Source organism: Acanthochromis polyacanthus, chromosome 13 (genome assembly GCF_021347895.1).
Source record: "Acanthochromis polyacanthus isolate Apoly-LR-REF ecotype Palm Island chromosome 13, KAUST_Apoly_ChrSc, whole genome shotgun sequence".
NCBI lineage: Eukaryota > Metazoa > Chordata > Actinopteri > Pomacentridae > Acanthochromis > Acanthochromis polyacanthus.
Window position 1 is genome coordinate 41,337,839 of NC_067125.1, and position 21,836 is coordinate 41,359,674.

A 21,836-nucleotide genomic window follows, 5' to 3' on the forward strand; every position below is an offset into this window, starting at 1 on the left:
GCGATCCATAAATTCTGCTGCCTTTATTTTGAAATTTCAGGTCTAAAGTTGGAATTTCAGTTCTAGAATAAAAACTATTTGTACACATGTCAGTGTTCAGTTCTACATGCTTTAAAGGAGACAATAAAAGCTAAAATTATCATTAGTGTCCCACACTGTTAATCCGTCTGGTTTTATTTATTTTTATTAAGGCCTAACAGCCTTTTGAGGGTCCAGGACGACTGACCGCTCACCTTATAGGTAATACGGTATCTGCATTTGTTTTTGCGCACTCTGGCAGCCATTACGGTAATCCTGACAGCGGCTCCGGTGTCAGCTGATCCTCCTTTACTGGCGAGTGAGGAGGAAAATCAGCTGAAGGAAAACACTGCTGGCTACTTCAAACCATGGCTGCGGAGATTCATTCAAGGCCCAGACGGCCAGACCGGTCCTTCTCAACAAGATCGAGGGCCACTCAGACGCCGTCAATGCAGCCGTTTTAATACCCAAAGAGGATGGAGTTATCACCGTTAGCGAGGACAGGTGAGTCTGCCAAGCAGGCTAACGATAGCATTACAGTAGCTAGCGGGATCGGTCTATTTGCTGGCCAGTGTGCTCCTGGATAATAGCTGGCGCACGGGCTTAAGGAGAACGAAACGAGAGAAAAGAAGCAACATGTTTGTTTGGAGGGCAGTTGATGGTTTTCTGTCCCATATGGAGTCCAGAGGAGCAGAGGAGGGTGTGAGGAGAGAAATTCGCTATAAAGAAACATGAGTCGTTTTCGTTAAATATTCGCGAGTAAACAACAAATCGTGGTAACAGACGAGATGATAGCATTTATTATTTCTCTGTGCCGTTAATTTTACGACACTTAGCGGCATTGTGTTGACTTAGCTAGTTCGCTACAGCTCACAGTAAACATCACTCTGGTAAACTAAACTCTTGCTGCCTTCAGGTGCAGTTCGGTTTTTATTTTAGTAAGCAAGCAAAGGCTCTTCATGAAACACTTTAGCTAGACTTTGGAGTAGAAGTATCATTTTCTGGTGACCGTTTGATTAGGTGAACAAACTAACTGTACGTTTAAGTCGGTTTAGTGTCATTTTTACGTGTTTCTTTCATTGTGTTGCTTCTAAATCACGCACTTGTTGCAGTGACTGGTCTCTGCGCCCTGAACATCACACCTACACACGCTGAGGATCATAGGAATCCTTTTGTTGTGGCCTTCTGGAGTGATTAGCCACACAAAAATCCTGGAGGCAGCAGTAGCATTATTACTTAGCAGTCTCACTTTGGCATGAGTTAAATAACAGCAGCTGTGAACTGTTGTTACTGGGGTAGAAGTGTTGTAAGGACTGTCAGGCTCAGTACGTAGAAGGAACTTAGTCCCTGTGAAGAAATGTGATGCAGTTTCCATCACACGTCTAATCTACTTGATGTGTAAAAAAAAAAAAAAAAGGAGAAGTTGTGGGGTGATGGTGCAGCCGATTCTTGATGAAACAGGGCTGGACAGCAGCTGCTTTCGATATTGTTGAGGCTGCTGTCAAGTACTTCACAGACCTTTTTATTGGAATAAAAATTAAACTAAAAGCTGAATTCCTTAAAGATGGTTCGGGAAATTTTATTTGAAATTAACTTAAGCTGAAAACACTACAAAACTAACAAAAGTCTGAGATCAACCAAACAGTTTTTTCCATTAAAAGTCACACTTTTATCCATGTGCTAACATAACTGCACAAGGGTTTTCTAATCATCAGTGAGCCTTTCAACACCATTAGCTAACACAATGTAGCATTAGAACACAGGAGTGATGGTTGCTGCAAATGTTCCTCTGTACCCCTATGGAGATATTCCATTAAAAACCAGCTAGAATAGTCATTTACTACATTAACAATGTCTAGACTGGATTTATCATTCGTTTGTTATCTTCACTGATAAAAACAAATTTTCTTTAAATAACAAGGACATTCTCAGTGACTCCAAACTTTTGAATGGTAGTGTATTTGATTTTTGCTCAATTTTCTTGTTTTCGGATGTCATTTTAGGGTTTGGGAGTTAAAACGCGTACCATACAGTGTTACAGAGCATTAACTTGTTGTTATAACGATCAAATTAGTATCAGAAGTGTTGTGCTGTTCTGAGGAAGTGCCAGAAGTTTATAAAGGTTCAAAGTACAGTTTCAGACGTGATGTAGCGTTGAATCACCACTTCTGAAATGTGTTTTTATCTGTGATGTGTACAAAGCTTGTGTACGGAGTCCAGTTTAATGAGTCAAGTAAGACACAATTTTAGGGCTGGTCTTCCCAAGAGGATTTGGTTTTAGTCCAAGCTGAAGACTTTATTAAATGCATGTTTTCATTTACTGTTTCCATTATGCAAAATTGAATTAGTATTTCAATACAATAAAATAAATGGTCCACAGAATGGCCCTTGACTGTCTTTTGTGAGCGGACATTAATAAGTGATTTGAATGAGATGCTTGTGATGCTTTTCCTTCAGAACCATCCGGGTGTGGCTGAAGAGAGACAGCGGTCAATACTGGCCGAGCATCTACCACACAGTGTCCTGTAAGTAAGACTGCATATTATTTCTGGGAAGAGGGATAATAAATATGAGGTGACTCATATTTGCTTGTTTGTGGTAATAAAAAGCAGACAGTCTCTGTACATAGTGATCTCCCCACTCATATGTACCTCCTCTTCTCTCCTTCAGCTCCATGTTCTTGCATGTCGTACCACCACGACAGCAGACGCATCTTCATAGGACAGGACAATGGAGCTGTTGTGGTGAGTTCAGCTAATCAAAGAAAAGGTTTCATATTGTCGCTTCAGGCTCACTAGTTTAGTTGTTCAAACAGTTTAGTTGGGGGAAAAAAACAACCTACATAGCCAGTTTAAATTCCATATTTGGTTTTCTTCAACAGCTGTGGGGTTTGTGTAGTTATTTGATTTGAAACTATTTTTTGTTGTCTGTCTGCTTACCTGTAGGAGTTTCTCATCTCTGAAGATTTCAACAAGATGAACCACGTCAAAACATATCCAGGTGAGATTATGATATGAGGACAAATTCAAGACATCTAGTATGTTTGCAAAAATGTGTGTGAGACTCAGTAATGAGTAAAGAAAATGCCGTTTGCTTTCAGTGAATACGCACGCACTCTATGGACCTCCTTCATGGATTAGTTATTTAGTTGAATTCACAGGTCTTATACTGTAGTTTTGTTTGATCTGTGCATGTGTGTTTCCATGGAGGGTTTATAGTATCAGAGAGGTGGCTCCACCCAACCACAGAGACTCTGTGAAAGTTGTAAATCTTGAACTGTAATGAGCAATCAGACCAAGCTGAATTGTTGGGGAAGTGGAAGCATTACTAGTTTCATTTTCCTTGAAACAGTAAAGTGGAAACTCTTGATAACACAGTGTTATTCCCCCTTATAATGATTAATTGCAAGTTTTAGGAGCAGCAGGCAGCTGAAGTTTTTGCCTCTCATGTCGTGACATGCGTAAGTTAGTTGACTAGAAGTGTGTTGAATCTTGTCAATAGACCATTAGATTTTATGTGCTCTCATGTTTATCTTTATTGTGGCTCTGGATATCTTTCTTCAAGTGCTCTGTGGACCTTTCCTGTTAACAAGTTAAAGTTCCGTCACCTTTTCTGTCCATTTCTCACCAAACAGACAAATGCATTTCCTTCCCCATAAAATACATCATCTGAAAATAGATATCTACATTTGTGCTTTAAAAAAAAAAAAAAAACAACTTTCTATTTGTTTGCTGACATGTTTCGTCTTTGTTGCTATTGCTGGCACATGGAGTTGTTTCTTTGCACCAGTTGTTTATCAGTGGAATAGATGGCGACAGGTGTCAGAGTTACATAGGTACACTACGTTCAAAAGTTTAGGGTCACCCACACAATTTCATGTTTTACATGAAAACTCACACTTTTATTCATGTGCTAACATAACTGCACAAGGGTTTTCTAATCATCAATGAGCCTTTCAACACCATTAGCTAACACAATGTAGCATTAGAACACAGGAGTGATGGTTGCTGGAAATGTTCCTCTGTACCCCTATGGAGATATTCCATTAAAAACCAGCTGTTTCCAGCTAGAATAGTCATTTATCACATTAACAATGTCTAGACTGGATTTCTGATTTGTTTAATGTTATCTTCATTGAAAAAAATGATTTCTTTTTTTTTTTTTTTTTTTAAATCAGGGCATTTCTAAGTGACCCCAACAGTAGTGTACATGTAGATACATCATCTGGCCATGATGGGGAAATTAGAGACTTTGGTGCTGCTTTTTGCTGTTCTTATGTTCAAAATCCAAAATATGAAGCATTATTTCATATAGGTGAGAATTGATTTTAATGTTTTACTCTATTTAATCCCTCTCTTACGCTCACCTAAATAAACAACAGCAACTGTTGATACCATGTTAAATTAAGCCGACTGTAAGCCGTTTTCTCTGCAGCAGCTTGCAGGCCATTTTAGGGCATCCCAAACCTCCCTTTTAAAACCTCTTTCAAGTCTGTTTGCAGTGTAGCTGCTTGTGAGTGGCTCTGAAAAGCCCCTGTGTGGTGCTTGACTTTGGTTAAAATCTAAAAAGACAATAAATGCCCGTTTCCTGTATTTTTGTGTCCTTTCAATTAATTAGGCCTTTATTTACTTCCAAAATTTAGAAACAAAACCATTTTACAGTGCAGTAAAAAGAGAATACGCTTACAAATTACTTACACAGGGTACGCACCTCTCATGTATTTCAGTGTGAAAACCCACATTATCAGCTCGGCAATTGTCCTTTAGCACTGAACATATCGGCTATTTGTAACAAACCAAACAACCAGAAAATCGGTTGAAAATCCAGCCAGTTGCGATTGTTTTGGTTATGGATCAATAGCACTACCAGATGGTCAAATGCCACAGCACCTTTTAGACTGTGCTCATGGGTTAAAGCGTAATACTTTCAGGAGATGTGAACCTTTTGCTCATTGATAAAAACACGGAGACCGAACTGGCATCTTCATACAGCCCTTACATCTTGATTTCATCTCCTGCCAGATTGCTTGGTCATAAGCAGCAGACCTGTGTTCCTGTGACTGTATCAGCAGTTATTTAGCCTCCTCAGTGGAAAATCAAGTTTCAGGGGCAAATAGCCAGCCTGCTGCTGGAGAGGACAAAACACCACATGTCACCACTGTAATACTCCCATCTGCTTTCTGCAACTTGTTGCAGAATCAAGCCCGCAGAGCAAAAGCATGGCTCGCAGTCAGATCAAATGGGCATTAAAGGGAGTCTGTGTACTTCAAATACATACAGAGTTTAACATTCATTTGCGTTCTAGTATTTTTTTTCCCCCACAGAATAACAGACAAGAGATTGTTGGGGTTTTTTTACATCTCATTTGCCAGTGATCAGAAACAGTTTGCTTATGTTGAGTTTGGTTATAAATTGTTACGGCAGAATGATGGGGACAATCCTAAAGCTCTCCTCTCTGGATTTCAGATGATTCCTATGCAAGATTTGTGCCGTGTTATTATGTGGGCATGCTCATTGTGATGTAATGAAGATGAGCAGTGTTGTTTCTTCACTCTGAAAAAGTAACAGTCAGACATCAAAGACGGCAACAAGCTACTGCCTTAAGAAAGTCTAGAAGGATTTAGGGGACAAAAATGTTGCTTTTGTTCATGTGTTCACTACTTTTTTGATTTTAAAAGAAGTCTAGAAATATGATGCACTGCAGGGAGAAGGAGAGACGATATCAGAAGTGCCAGCCTCAGTGAACTGATCCATGACCAATGGTTTAGTCATGGTGGTAAAATACAAGAGTGCAGTCAGGAAATATTTTTTTACACTTGAGACAGAGATGACTTCCTCATGAGTTATGCTTATTAGTTGTGCTTTAAATTGCTCTTGGCCATAAGACTTCATTTATCAAATGGAGAGCTTCTCACTGAAGTGCAATACAGTCATAGGACCAGTGCACTTTGCTTGTAATGTTATTTGTTTCAGTGCAGCAATATTTTTTTGCTGATTTTGCCTTTAAATTCTCACTTTTAAATAGGTTGTTAAGTTGGACACTGATGTTTTTGGTGTGTGTGAACAAAGCTGCAACGGCTCCTTTCATGGCATTGATTTGGACTTAAAAGGTTTTAATCCAAAGCAGCTATGATCAATATTTTTGTATTATTGATGACAGATGTAGTAAGGAAAGCACTCCGAGCGCATTACTCCACCAAGGCTGCTCAGACGTTATATGATTTCTGACGGATGAAGTCTGTTAAAAAATCGTGGTCCGCAGCAGTGGATTTGTAGTAGGATCGCAATCATGTGATCATCAGCAGGCAGCTGACGTAGTGTTCACTTGTTGTCATGGTTACAGTGACACTGTGCCATTATCTCACAATGTTACAGAAATCTGTATCAAATTCGTGGATCTAGACTATAAGCTGCATCACTGCCAAAATTTAATGAGCAGGCCCTTGTTACAGACAGATGCTAGTCGTCACATAACTATATGAAATGCAGAGGAATTTGCTCAGAATGATAGACCAACAGAGAATTATCCCTTAAGTCGTCACTTCTTCTATGCTTTGCATGACATTTTGGCAACTTTACCGTTTTTGGTTCACTTCCTGCTCATCTTCAAGACGTTTCTGTTACCAGGAAGTTATTGACTACCTGCCTGGCACCGGGCATCAATCAGACAAAGTTCACGACAAGTTTGTGAACTTGGGGGAGCATGCACTGGAGAAAAAACTTGGGCTGGTGGAGAACAAAATGGAGCTTAAATGTCAGACTTAATGAATGATAATGATTTTATATCAGTCCTCTACATGATAAGAAGCCACAGTTTGCAGATGGTGCTGTGTTGTTACACTTCCAGTATGGCCATAATATCAACTGATGCAGCTGTAAACATAGTGCATCAAAAATAACACAGCTGCTCGTATTGTGTGTTATTGTACTGTGTATTATTAGCAGTGGTTCACTCTTTGAATTTATTTGGCCAGACTTCAAAACAGTGCAGTGCTGTTAAAGGAGTTCAGCCTGTGCCCTGGCTTAAAACTACAGACACTGACTGTAGAAATTTGAAAACAAAAGCGTGCACTGAGAGGTGATCGGAAGATGGACCATTAAGACTGAGGGGAATACAAATCCTCTGAAGGGATCCGCCTGTCTCAGTCTGGATTACAAGGACACTAAGCAGAGCCTCTGATGGGATCAGCATACGGAAAGGGCAAATTCAACTTAGATGTCCATGACAGAATAGATGTGATCTTCTTTGATCTTTATCCAGTATGCCTTGTGCCTATTGAACACTTATTATGTCTGTGTTTTGCAGCACACCAGAACCGCGTGTCAGATATGGTGTTCTCCCTGGAGAGTGAGTGGGTGGTGAGTACTGGCCATGACAAGAGTGTGAGCTGGATGTGCACCCAGAGTGGCAGCATGCTGGGGAGACATTACTTCACTGCCTGGGCCTCCTGCCTGCAGTATCCTTCATTCACCATCTGTGTGCGGCGTATAGAAGGTAGTAACACGTAAAGCCCTTTCAAGCCTTGACTCTTCGCTCAGATACGATCACGAGACGCAGCATGCCTTTGTTGGCGATTACTCCGGACAGATCACCCTGCTGAAACTGGAGAAGCAGACGTACTCCACCATCACTACACTGAAGGGTCACGAAGGTAACGGCACACAAGCTGCAAGCATACACACCTGCATGTAGGTGAGTCACAGGGCAATAATTGCGCATTTCCACATGAAAACAGCCCTCTGATGCTTGAGCCTGACACTCAAAACAGCAGATGATATCAGATGACCCAGTTTCTTCCACATGACTTAATTATGTAGGAACATAAAAAACTATTGAATCTAATATGACGACAAACGCCCTGCCATTTCCCTGAAAGCCTTCAGATGTTTGTCGACTTTCAGAAATGCATTTTGCTTAATCAGAGAATTCCTGGTTGGTGTTACTGAGTCAGGGTTAAAGAATTATATCAGCCTGAGTGCTTTTAAGTTACATTACTGACCAGCTTTTCCAATTCATCATTGTTTTGTTGCAGTTGTTACATGCACATTTCTTTCTGCCTTGCACGGCCCCTTCGGGTTCAGTTCATATTAATTTGCATTCACGTGTTCAAATGAAAGTGCCACTAAAGCCATTCAGCTGCCACATCACGCTGCATTAATATAAACTAGAATGTTTGAAGACTCATCAAAGAACACCAATAGTTATTAAATATCAATTTCACGCTGAGTTCAGAGTCACATGGTTGTAAGTTGTTCCTCCTTTGTTCTCAGCAACCGTGTCCACATGAAAGCACAAAAACACAGTCAAAGCACTGTACGGAGCCAAAGCAACAGCTGGTGGCATAACCCTAAAGCCATGTTGGTTAATGAGAAGCCTGAAAAAAAGCTATTACTGGTTGCAGTAGACTACCAGCAGCAGTGCATCGAGAAAGGAGGGAATCCTGTAAGTTAAATTATTCTAAGGCGTCTGTTCCACAATATAGTGGAAAAGTAACTGTATATTTATTTACATAAGCATGGACACCATTCAATTCCAATTTTATTTACATAGCGCCAATTGCAGGTCAAATTGTGTCAAGATGCTTTACAGAACCCATATGCCTGAACCCCCAGAGCAGCCCTAAGGCGACAGTGGCAAGAAAAAACACCCTTTTAACAGGGAAGAAACCTTGAGCAGAACCCGGCTCTATATAGGGGGGACCCTTCTGCTGCTGGACAGCGAGTTGGAAGGGACAGAAGAGGGGGAGAGGGAGAGGGGGAGCAAGAGGGATGGGAGAAGAGGGGTGTGCGGAACAAGGAACATATAACACACAGTTGGAGATAATATAGATGATACATACAAAGTAGAAGCTAACATTGAAACTGATACATAGTTTACTGTTATGGTGTATGACTCTGGCATTAAATATACTAAAGATATAGCTGGTGGTAAAATTCAAACAGTGTGTAGATGAGCATATCAAGTATAATGAGGACGATGCAGAGTCGACTGGTGGAAATGAGTGGGTTGGAGGAAGGTCAGCAGCAGCATCCTGTCAGTAAGGTTTGCACCAGCTCTGTTTTGGTCATGTCTGCTATGACACAAATTCACCTCATGTAAACAAAGGAGATAGTGACTCACTCTCTAATATCAGAAGGTTGTCCATGTCTACACATCAACACTGGAGTTTTCCAAAAACTCCCTCTTCGGTGAGCTATGTCTGTGTGTGTGCGTGGATAAAATAATACCTATGTACACTAGCAGTCAAAGGTTTGGACACACCTTCTCATTTAATGTTTTTTTCTTTATTTTCATGGCTATGCACATTGTAAATTCTCAATGAAGGCATCAAAACTATGAATGAACACATGGAATTATGTAGTAAACAAAAAAGGGTGAAATAAGTCAAAATAGCCACTCTGTGCTTTGATTACTCCTTTGCACACTCTTGGCATTCCCTCATTGAAAAACCATTAAATGAGAAGGTGTGTCCAAACATTTGACTGGTAGTCTATGTGTGAACAGGGTGCCGGATTGAACACTAATTTTAGCTCAACAACAGCACATAACTGCACCCTCCTGGAACACTGACCTCCAATGTGCACTGTCATTTGGCTGATCAGAACTTGAGGCCTGACCCACTAGTTCATTAACAAAAAGTAGCTTGTAAAGAACGAACTTCACACAGTAGTCGTTTTTCCACAAGAAAATGACGAACGGCAGATGTAATGACGACGAGCTTGACGATTACACACTCTGCAGAACTTGTCGTTGTACTGCATCAGTGTTAGTCAGAGTTTACAGAGCAGGAAGTGGTGCTGAGGCAAGCAGAGACATTGGAACGGGACACTGCCAGCGCATCATCAGATCAGCCTGCTGCTTGTTTGTTCCAGACTCTTGAAGGAACATACAGCAGCTGGTGGTGGAGCTGCAGTGTTTTTGCTGTGTTGAGTTCTGATCTGCTGTTGGAGGGTTAATGAGACGGCAGTGCGGAAGATGTGCCACCTTTTGTGACGCAACATCCTGTCCAGTCGTATAGGTAGGGAATCCTTCAACAATCTAATAGGCATCTACACAGAAGGAAAGCCTAGCATGCTTTGAGAAATAACTGACATGAACGGGCAATATTAACAGACAGTAGGTAATTTGGCCTGACAACCGTGCAAAGCTGTTGGTGTTTTCCTAACGAGACAAAGAGTCTGCATACAGTATTTCAAATATGGGACTTTGCTGAAAAAGCCTAATGGGCCTGACATTTACTCTCTATTTGGGAAGCAGTTTTTTTTCCAATTCCATTTTGGATGATGATAATGGAAAATGCCATCCCACTTGCTGCTCTAGAAATTCCCATCACTGCTTGTTTTGGATGAGATCTGGCAGCCGTGCTGTTTTCATGCTCGTCAAAGCATTCAGTGGCCATTTGAGCCCTTCAGTGGGGAATGTGGTCATTGTGGAAAACCCTCTCCCGTCATGATAGAAATGCATAATCAGAGGATAAATACATGAGTCAGAGGAGATTTATTCAGAGGTTCAGTGTCCTAGCAGCTGTGCCAAGAAAATGGATAGCAGAAAAAAAAAAACTGAGCCCCCAGGACACTTTAGTGTGTGAAACAAACACTTTGCTGTGTTCTTCTGTGGGCATTTATCACACATGAGCTCATGAGCTTGTTGAGAACAAGGCAGGGGATGACTCATCTGACCAGATGACAATCTCCGCTAGTCAAAAGGCCTGTTTTTACCACGGTCATGTTGCCTGCAGGTCAGCCAGATGGAACAGACGTGTTAGGGCACCCTTCCCAATTACAAAATTCTGGAAAATGTAAAAAAAAAAATACAAACCCTTACATTGATGCAGTTTTTAACTTCCTGCCTCTCCCTTTGATCTGCAGATGTGCTGTGGTGCTTCTGTGAATGCATATTAATTGGACAGATGGTAATACATATTAATGGGTGTGATGCTGGGCTCAAGCTGTGCACAAGGAAACCACCAAATATTTAATGGAAATTATGATCAATCAAAATTGGAAAACGGAACAAAAAGGTCAGACTTCATGTCTGTATCACCTCAAAGGTTTTCTTTTTGTTGCAAGAATAGTTGGACAATTCAGGAAACATGAACATTCTCTTTCTTGGCTCGATGAGAAGATTGATATGATTGTGTCAGTACTGCGTGGAATATAAGACGCTGTAGCTAGCAGCCACTTTTCTTTCATAAAGAAGGAAAGCGCTAATCTGGCTGTATCCAAAAGTGACAGAGCTGTCCTGTCAGCACTTTAAAGCACTGTACTTTACATGTTATGTTTTGACTGTTTGTCTAAAGCCGACAGAGCCAGGCTAGCTTCCCCTGTTCCCCCTATATCCAGCACTTTTCACAATGCTAAGCTAAGTGGCCGCTAGCTGTAGCTTTATAGTTACAGATTTTGTAAAATATCCAAACCACTCCTTCAACCATGGCTCAAATTTGGACATTAACAACTAAACCATTCACCGAAAGGTTTGACTGTAGTTGTTTTAGACATGATTTATATATGCCAATTTTATTCACAATACATGTGAGGTGAAGTCCAGACATTTAAAAGCAGACTTGTTGGGTAGCACTCTGTACATGTGGCTGCTCTGTGACTCATGTAGCTACAGTTCCTGCCTGCCTGATCATTCCACCACCTCCACCTTCAACATGACTGCAGCTTGCCTTTAAGAGCCTTTAATATTCCTCATTTAAATCCTGAAGCTTTGAAAAGTTATGGCAAGTTATCTTTGTTGAAAATCTTTATATTAGACATGCAATTCAAGTCTTTTCAGCAGGTATTGTGACAAAACTACGTGCTTATTTAAACAATGCAAGCGAGTAAAGTCAAGCGTTTGCATTTCTAAGTGTAGGTTTTAGGTTGTTGAAACCGAATGTACAAATACCCCAAAATTATATTGATTGAACTTTTTTTTTTTTTTTTTTTTTATTTGCTTGCTGCCTATAACCGAGGCAGATAGTATTTTAGGGGATTATCTAAAGAGACGTTACAATCAAGAGGCTCACCCTTTAAAGAATCCTCAATAGAAAACTATGGGTGAATTGTGTGATCCTAATGATGGCAGTTTTTTCTCACATGTCCCAACCTTCTCCCCAAACAAATGCTCTTTAAATCACATGTGGGGACAAAGTCACCAAATCTCTTATTCAGATTTGTTTTTTTTTTCCACTGACTATTGAAATTGCAGTTATGGACTCTCTGTGTTCATTTGGATAGCAGCTTATAGGAACTTAAATATCCTTTAACTTTACAGACAGTGTCAGAATAAGTAACTAATTCAAATAAGCGAGTAAGCTAACTGGCAACAAGCTGAGAAACTGTTTTTTCAATCAGAACCAACTTCTTGCTTGTTTTGCAGGCTACCTTCTTGTAGCTACTATTAATTGACATTGTATAAAGAAATGTTTTCACCAATTTATGTGGAGTCAGTTTAAAAATACATGTTTTTATTGTATTTAGTTGGTAACACAGTGAAAAGTCTTTTCTCTTATTCTAAACCAAAAGGATCTGCTTAGTTAATGACATACTTTAAGCTCATAATGTTGTGACCTGGGCGAGCATGGCATTAAAGAAATTATGATTTTTGAAAAAGAGACGTCAGGGCTCATTCAAAACTGCTCAGATTTCTGCTTTAAGAAGAGAGGAAGAGATAGTATTCCAGCTGTAATTGCAGTCAGCTTCAGGTTTAAGGCGTTCGATTGGAGCTGCCTGCAGTTCTCCCAGCTGTCACTGGGTGGAGCCAACAGGTCATAACACTCAGCAAGCTCTCTCACATCATAACGTGTAATGGCTTAGGGTTTTTTTTTTCTATGCAGGTAGTATAGGAACCCTGTGGTGGGACCCTGTCCAGAGGCTGCTCTTCTCAGGGGCCTCTGACCACAGTGTCATCATGTGGGACATCGGGGGCCGCAAAGGACGAACGCTACTGTTGCAGGGACATCAGTAAGTGTTGCCTGCATACATGCACAGATGTAGAATTTTCTTTTATATTGTGTCAGTAAACCAGTAAGAGGATATGTAGTTGTACTGAAGTTTCCTTAGAAAAAAAAATCCTTTCGCGTGCCTGTTTTTGTCATTTCCTTTCACAGCAGCGTCTATCTACTGTATTTGTCTGTGACGCTCCTCTCCACTCTCTCTTGTCAAAGCCAGGTCTCAGTGGTGTCAGTAACAGCTGTCCCCAGGCACTGACTGACACTGTTTTTATTTCCTCTCCTCTGTCTTCATACATATTTCAGTCCTCCTCCTCCCTCAGTTACAGGAGTTATCAGCAAAGCCCATGTTTGCTGATGCGTGTCAGAGCATAGATCCTGTTGCACCTCGGCAGGATTTACAGACACGTGTCTCTCAGACAACCATAAAAAAACAAAACCACAAAAAACAGTTATAACGCTGCTGTAGTTCTGACATGTCCTAAATCTCTTCTGGTCTCTTTTTAAGCATTGCTCCTGCCTGCTCTTTTTCTTCTCCTCTCCTCCATTTGACTAATATGTTAAAATACAGACTCACTTTATGTAGTCAAATGTGTGGGGGAATCAGTGAAAATATTAAATGTTATAGAAAGCATTTCATACATCAACAATGTGGGTGTTAGCTTAATAATAATAAAAACTATACAAATGCTGGAATGTCCTTTTGATCCATTGGTATTTGACAATGTGTTTTGAAAATCAGTGAGTTTAATGGTGTCGTTGCACTGCTTATTTTAGCCTTTAGTGCTTTATATTCTGTATGAAATCAGCATTAATTCAGTTTTGGTCGCTTGCACTTCATCAAAACAAGCTGACAGCCACAATAATCACTGTACAGCTTCTGTAGATAACATGTTTGTCTATGCATCAACAGACCCCTGGTTAGAAATGATCTGGAGTTGTGTTTCTGTCCTGATGGATGCAAGGCTAATAAGCATCACCTTTAAGCTCCGTTTTGATCTCTGCCATGCAACCAGAAAAATTCCAGCCTTTTTAGCCTCTTACCAGCTAGTTGCTATTTTGTACTCCTGCTATTTAGCGTTGGGCAGGTCTCATACTGTAGGATATTACAACTTTACCTGCTTGTCTTATTACAGCAATAAATGTACAAATCAATATCAAAAACTACTACTGACAGCATATTAAGTCATCTGGCTATTTTATACCTAAATTATAACAATCGACTTGTAGGAAACCAGTGTGCATTCATTTTGATGCTTGTGAAAATACAACTACATAGACTGGTGGTCTGAGTACAAGAACCATTGATTAATACAGCACAGACAAGTTAGCCTGCTGTGATGACGTGCCATGTTCGATGTTGAGCTGCTGTTTGTAAAGTTTACACTCGACTTTTTGGCCATCAGTCTGAACCAAATGCAGCCACGCCCCAGTTATTTTGGAGCGGATGGCAAGTAAATATTCAGTTAATGTCACCTAAATGGTAAATAAGTTAGACCCAGCAGTCTCTGTTTGGTTAGGTGGGTTCAAAGTTGTGAAAATGTCAGGGTGTTCACAGGAAGTCTTTTCTTTCCATCACCAAAAATAGCAGATTATTCCTGGAAGGTGGTTGATGTAATCCTTTTCACCTTGAGAATTTGGTTAGAAAAGAGCAAATCAACCAACCAGGAGACTTGGAGACTACAGCGCTACATTACACATACAGCACTGTTCAAAAGTTTGGGTCACTCAGACAATGGAAATCATCCTTGATGCTTTGGAAATATTGTTAAACTCATATTAATGCCAGTAAAGCATTCCATGAAAACTCCCACTTTTATTCATGTGCTAACATAACTGGACAATGGTTTTCTAATCATCAATGAGCCTTTCAACACCATTAGCTAACACAATGTAGCATTAGAACACAGAAGTGATGGTTGCTGGAAATGTTCCTCTGTACCCCTATGGAGACATTCCATTAAAAATCAGCCGTTTCCCGCTAGAATAGTCATTTACCACATGAGCAATGTCTAGACTGGATTTCTGATTAATATAACGTTAACTTCATTGAAAAAAAAATGCTTTTCTTTCAAAAATCAGGACATTTCTAAGTGACTCCAAACTTTTGAACGGTTGTGTATGTATGTCAGCCATTGCAAAAACAGAAGTATTGATTATAAGACCTTCTAAATGAACAATTCCTATGCAAAAAAGCCTGTTCTGATCTTCACCAGTTTGTTTCCACAGCTCCACTCTGTGTATCAGATTGTTGCTAACTGTGTGTGCTGTGTGGTTCTGAACAGGCAGTGGACAGTCTGTGTGTATCAGGGTCTTGGTTTTTATTGCTGGAGATGGTTGTCTATGATCTTTGATTGAACCACACAAGAAATGAAACTCAAAAAGCCTAACAGACTGTCTCCTCCCTGCACTCTTTACTCCCTCAGTGAGCGTGTTCAGTCCATACGTTACCTCCAGCTGACGAGGCAGCTGGTTTCGTGCTCAGCCGATGGAGGCATCGCAGTATGGAACATGGACACACAGAGAGAAGAGGTTTGAATCATTATTACACAGCAGTAACATCCACATAAATTAAGTCAGGTTGTTTTTCAAACATTTTTTTTCTATGTGGAGTGTTTTATTGTCAGAGGTTGCTGTAACTGTTGAAGAATTTCGTTTTTTTCCTCTGTATTTATCGCCTTCATGAAGACGATTTTGAACTGTTTGTGTCTCTACAGGCGCCTCAATGGTTAGACAGCGACTCTTGTCAGAAGTGTGAGCAGCCTTTCTTCTGGAATATCAAGCAGATGTGGGATACTAAGACTCTGGGGCTCAGACAGGTAGGAGGATCTGACCGGTGTGCTTTAGTAGTTGTGAGTTCCTTGTTATTCGTCATGGTCATACGGGTGTGTTTCCTGTGTGCAGCACCACTGCAGGAAGTGTGGCAAAGCCGTGTGTGGAAAATGTAGCTCTAAACGCTCCACGTTCCCAATCATGGGCTTCGAGTTCCCTGTGCGGGTGTGTGACGCCTGCTTCGACACCATCAAGGAAGAAGAGTGAGTAAAGAGCTTTGCTACGTTTTGCAATCCTTGGCTGTGTTATACCCTGTTTTTAGAGTACTGAGGGTAACTCTGATGAAATGCTCTCTTTGTGTTTGTGTGTGGTGCAGTCGAACACCGTTGGCCACTTTCCATGAGGGGAAACACAACATCGCCCACATGGACATGGACCCATCCAGAGGCCTCATGGTCACTTGTGGAAGCGACCGCATTGTTAAGGTCAACAACAACCGTTCTTTGATACCAGATAATTCATGCATGTGATCAGGCTACGTCAAACACAGAGCCTTTGAGGCAAAGCTCTAACCAAAACTAATTCAATTAGTGTTACTTATTTCAAGCTGCTTGCATTCATGTTTCTTCAGAGGAAATCAGAGTTTAGTACAAGCAGTCGTACAAAACGTTAAAGCTGTTGTTTAGCTGAGGGCAAAAGCTTCCTGCTCTAAAAACAGGAAGAGGTTTGCTGTAGTTGTTTGACTTGATAATTTGGCCCATTTTCTAATTTAGTTAACCGATGACATAGTACTTGTAGAAATTAATTTGTACTCTTTCTTAAAGTCTCATCTCAGTCAGTCTGACATAATGCCCTCTTCGATTTTCTCAGTATTTGTGTTGTGTAAAACAGAAAGGTTTGATGTTAAGTGTTTAGGCGCTGATGCCACTGTTCCAACTCCGTTCTCAGAAGATTGAATTGAAAGTCAGAATTTACACCAAATAATGCAATGAGTAACCAACTAACCGCAGTTTCTAGAGTAGGATTTCTACAGAAAGTAGTAGGGGAGTAAAAAAAAAAATGACTTAAAGTTCACAAGTCTTAAAAAACAGGCCAAATTTGTTGTAAAATGAATCTTAAACATTACTAATCGTTACTAATTTGATAAATTAATAATTGTTTAACCATAACACCAAACAGTTTCAGGGTGTATTTTTGCTCCTGTTATAGTTTTAGTCACTGTGGACTCATTGTTTACTGCGAGATAAAGTCCTGCACTTTTAGGGAAATGGCACAACCATGACCAGAAGTAACAAGAACTCAAACATGTCTTTGTGCAGTGTGTAAAAAAGCGTTAATGCCGTAAATCATAAAGAAAATAATCCAGTAGAATTTCTTTGATTATTTATTTGACAAAATAAATAAAAAGTTTTGTCGACGTGTGCAAAAAATGGTGGCTCTACACTGGAGATATTTTACCACTTCGGTTTTTACAGCCTCTTCAAACTCGTCATTTTTCGTGCTGCTCTGCACATCAGCTGTAGTAAGATGTTTCACCTTGCTGAATGTGTCTTGCAGACAACTTGCTCTCTCCTTGTTTTTGCTTTCATGCTGCATTTCTTTAACTGATCAGTTGTCTTTCATTTTGTGCTCAGTCTCTCTCATTTGTTTCCATTCTTCTGTCCTATCTGCTCCATCCAAACACAGCCTGCAGTTTAGCCGAAAGTTCCTACAGTTACATGACTGTTAGGCGCAACTGATGATGTTAAATTTTTAGTTTTTTTTTACCAAATCTGGTGCGATAATACTGCTTTTGAATTTTCAAATGAGGCGTACAGCAATTCTGATGAAATGTCCACTGTTTTAAGCTTAGATTTGGTTTATTTTCTGGACAGAAGCACATGTCAGACATGATTTGGATTGTTGAAATTGAAAACCCAAAGATTCTTTCTGCTTTTACAGTTTTTTGGCTGAAAACTACTTGCATGATCTTTCAAAGTAATTTTCAAGCAGAAACATCAAACACTGCCTTGTTCTGACTTCTAAATAGTGAGTTTTAATGTGTTTATTGTATAACAAGCCATGTGAATCCATGAAATGATGCTGAAGACATGTCAGACCTGGAGTAGAGATCTTAAAAATCATGTTGCTGCTCTAATAATACTCGTATTACTAATAATTCCCTTTTTTCATTCACATTTATTTCATAATTTGCTGTAAGTGATCGGTGTAATGTCTCAGAGACCTGTAAAGCATTGCAAAGACAACCAGAAACTGCTCCAACTAGCTGATGGCTTCTAACAATAGTGATGCAGAAGCTCTTTTGTCATTGTTATTGGCTGTTTGTCTCCACAGATCTGGGATATGACACAGGTGGTTGGCTGTAGCTTAGCAACAGGCTTCTCCCCGCGCTGATTGGCCCGGTGCCCCCTCTCGCCCCAAGCTCCGCCCACTCTTCCAGTGTCATGGAAACCCCTCTGTACAGTGCATCTCCCCACCACGCCTGGGATCTTCAGCTGCAACCAGGCCGCTCTCGGTGAATGTGTGTGTGTGTGTGTGTGAGAGAGTGTGTGTGTCAGTAGTACAACCCTCCACATTCCTTTTGCTTCTCATGACAAACTTCTCTTTGATTTCACTAATGGTCAGTCTTACATTGAAGTGTGTTGGACTGATTTTGACTCTTTGCTCTGATCTGAAACAGAACCCTAAGCACAATGGTGTGTGTGGTGTGTGTACACATGTGTGCATGTATTGTAATGGTTTCTCCTATAGGAGGAATGGTATTGATATTAGTGTTTATATTCCGTATAACTAATGCTTCTTTTGACAGTAGTCATTTTTTATTGCCCTTGCACTGTAAAGTTCGCCTTCACTATATCGCTGACCTGCCATTCCTGTAAAAACAAACTCTTCTCTTGCTCATTATTGTGGCCCACTAACTGCATACTACTCCATCACTGTAAACCCCCCCCATCATGTGTACATACCCCTGCATCATGTGTATAGTAGATGCTTGAAATGACTCACTGATCAAAGTGATCTTTTTCCTCTCTCTCTCTTTCTATCTTTCTGATTTCTTTGTCTCTTTCACTAGTTGGCCTTAAATCACTCTCAGGAGGTTTTACATCGGTAGGGTATCACTAGGTGGGGTTCCGATGATGTCAGTCGTACCCATTAGTAATGTGTAGTCACTGAAGCGTGGTGAGAGAATCAGTAAAACGGCCTCTTTGATAGACCGAGGAATTCTCTTGATGCACCCACAGTCTCTGCCGTAGAGATTGGACGCGGCTGTCAGATGTTTGCATGACAGCGGCGACCCAGCGTCCACCTCACGATCACAGGTGAGGCATGGGAAACTGAAATGTGTTGCCATGGGAACAAGCGCTGAGAGGGGCAACATCCTGTGGCAGCCGTTCAGGGGTGTACCTAGAGGAAACGCGATTATTGGGACTTGTGATCATTTTGGTGTTGTGGATTCGATTTTACGCTGGTAGAAGCAAGTTAAAAAAACTAAAATAAAATCCGCACAGCACCACCGCTTCCTAGAATTGTATGACTCTCTTCAGAAAATTCAGATAAGTATTACAAGTGTTTGTGGTGCAGAATTGGATTTCGTGCTCCTTGAAAGGCCCTCAGGTACTGGACCGGTACTCTGAACTAAATGTAGCAGTAAATGTTGGCGTGTTGAATCGTCTCCAGCTAAATGTGAGGTCAGATCAGGGCTGCCTGTGCTCCTTCAAAAGCCTTAAAGAGAGAAGACGCACTCAGAGCCTTCTTAGTGGTTTGTCAGCGCTTACGACTGTTCACTCATGTTCATTCACACTCAAGCACTCTGGATGTCTCGTTTTCCTTTCATCCTGTTTTTTTTCTTCATTTCTTTTCACTTTCTGTCCTCATTCGTCCTATCTAACCCACACACACACACACACACATCTGTGCATCAAGGATGTCTCATAACGCTCTCAGCACTGCACTGAATTGCACAACTTGGGATCTCTGTCTTTTGAATCGGAACGTTTTTGTACGTTCAGACGTGAGAGAGATAATAGCTGGATTCGATGTAGCGTCCTTGTAAATAGCGACTAATATCTAACATTACACTAACGCTTGCCTTATTGTAAGTGGGGGAAAATGAGCATTATAATGTTCCTGGTTTCAAAATGTAGTCACATTCCAGTTTTTTGATCATGTAGTGTATATTTATATTTGTAGTAAAGTATTTATCTATCACTGTAAATGGTGGTTTACTTTTCTTTGTGTCCATTCGGTAGTCCTCCCCCCCCTTAAACAAACTGGAACATATTAAACACTCTTTTTATGAAGCACATGCAGACTCAGAAATGTTGAGGTGAGCTGCAGCGTCAGATCATCTGGTGTTCTATACGCTAATAATGGTGGAGACTGATTGGTTAGCAGAGTGACATATAGCTGCGATTGCTTTCATCATCAGGAACTTAATATGTAGATACTTGGGGTTAGACTGAAAGCTGACACTGAATAAGAATAGCTGTTTTTTTTTTTTTTTTTTACATCTGTCTCTAAAAATAGAGTTTTGTCAGGGTGTAAAAGCCTCTGAAATAGGGCTTTTTTCCATCATGGATACTAAGCTCTTGAATAAAATATGCCTTAAATTTATATACTCAATGATATTAAAAATAAATGGAAAAGTATGTTATGAAAGCTGCATTAACTGATTTTGTTTTGACAGCTCCGTGCAGCTAGTCTGGCTGAAAACATAACAGTGACATCACTTCATAGAGCTGCTGGGGTGAATGTGTAATCAAGAAGTTGCCTATTCATGTTACAGACAGTTATGGCATCTTTTGTTAAAGTAAAAAAAACACAAAAAAACAGATTGGTGCAGGTTTAATTATCTAAAATATCTACAAACGGTAAACTTGTTCAAGAAGTAAAGCTACATTGGCTCTTTTTGTTGCTGTTGTATTTTTTTACTTTTTGCCATTTGCTCACACCAGAATTAGACTAAACAGCACTGACACAAAATCATTGTGACAAATATGCACAAAAACAGTTAAAAACTCTGTGAAATATGTTATCTATCACGTTATGCAAGGCAGGTGGAGCGCAGTGGGTTTATCAGAGCTTTTTATTGAAGACAGCTGGCTGGAACTGTCATTTATAAAAGCAGGAAGACTGAACAGAAATAGTAAAATAGCGTAATGTAAAACTAAAACAATGATCTTTATGGCATAAATTATCTGACGGAGCTGAGAAACTTCTGCGTAAGATAATAATTCCTCCAGGGCTCGCCATTACAAGTGACCCCTTTCAAATTATACATGGTCACTTGATTAATTACTAATGTGATAAAACTTATTAGTGCAGCTTTAAAGTATATACTTCCAAGACTTAAATGGTATCTGAACTTCTGCCATATTAGATAAGCAGTCAACCCTGATATGTCAGTCTAACCCCAAGTATTCTAAACCCTCATGTCACGTGGTGTCATCAGGGATCTACAGGGTTTATGGCGATGCTACCGTACAATCAGGAGTCCCAGCTCTCCTTTCCTGTTTGAGTTAACTGGACATGGAAGCTTCTTCCAGTCATTTCTTCTTATCGTGTGTCTGAACCAGGCGCAGCAGATAGACGAGATGTTAAAGGTATGATAGATGGCAGGATTGGCTGTTTGCAGGAATAGCTCATGTATTAGATCTTCAGCTTGCCTGCCAGTCGCAGGAAGGAAGCGATGGATTTTGTCTTGTTGTAAATGGTTTATGTCCATTTCTTTCACCAGATGGTGCAGTTATAGGAGGCATTTAGTTTTTGTCATCTTTAGTTGGACACACTGGGATGGGTGGTGGCCACATCGACATTAAAACGTGACTCATTTTCCACGACACCATGGCCTGTAATCTCAAACTCTGCAAATTGATTTCTGTTTGAATTTTTCTCCTCAAAACTGCTTGTAAAAAAAACACTTGCTGTTCCAACAGGATGTTGTTAATGTATATCTCCAAATAACTGTATTTTTAAAGACTTTTGTTGATGATACAGTACTGACTTTAGTCTCACTGTGGCCTCAAACCAGAGCACAGAGAGAAAAATGATGCTTAATAAAGATATTTGATATGTTTATTTGGCTCTTTGTGTGTGTTTCCTGTAGAAT

The 21,836-nt window shown here is 40.3% G+C and overlaps 1 protein-coding gene across 1 annotated transcript; it reads left to right on the forward strand.

Moving 5' to 3' along the window:
- The first annotated feature begins 386 nt into the window (after window positions 1-386).
- On the forward strand, window positions 387-21,805 carry LOC127536922 (WD repeat and FYVE domain-containing protein 1-like). The gene is given in 13 exon segments (XM_051958375.1): window positions 387-411; window positions 414-522; window positions 2,476-2,543; window positions 2,689-2,762; window positions 2,964-3,018; window positions 7,324-7,474; window positions 7,557-7,669; window positions 12,842-12,968; window positions 15,382-15,487; window positions 15,673-15,774; window positions 15,860-15,990; window positions 16,104-16,212; window positions 18,062-21,805. Coding segments are annotated over 13 exon segments (1,230 nt in total). The 3' UTR covers window positions 18,122-21,805.
- The last annotated feature ends 31 nt before the right edge of the window (window positions 21,806-21,836 follow it).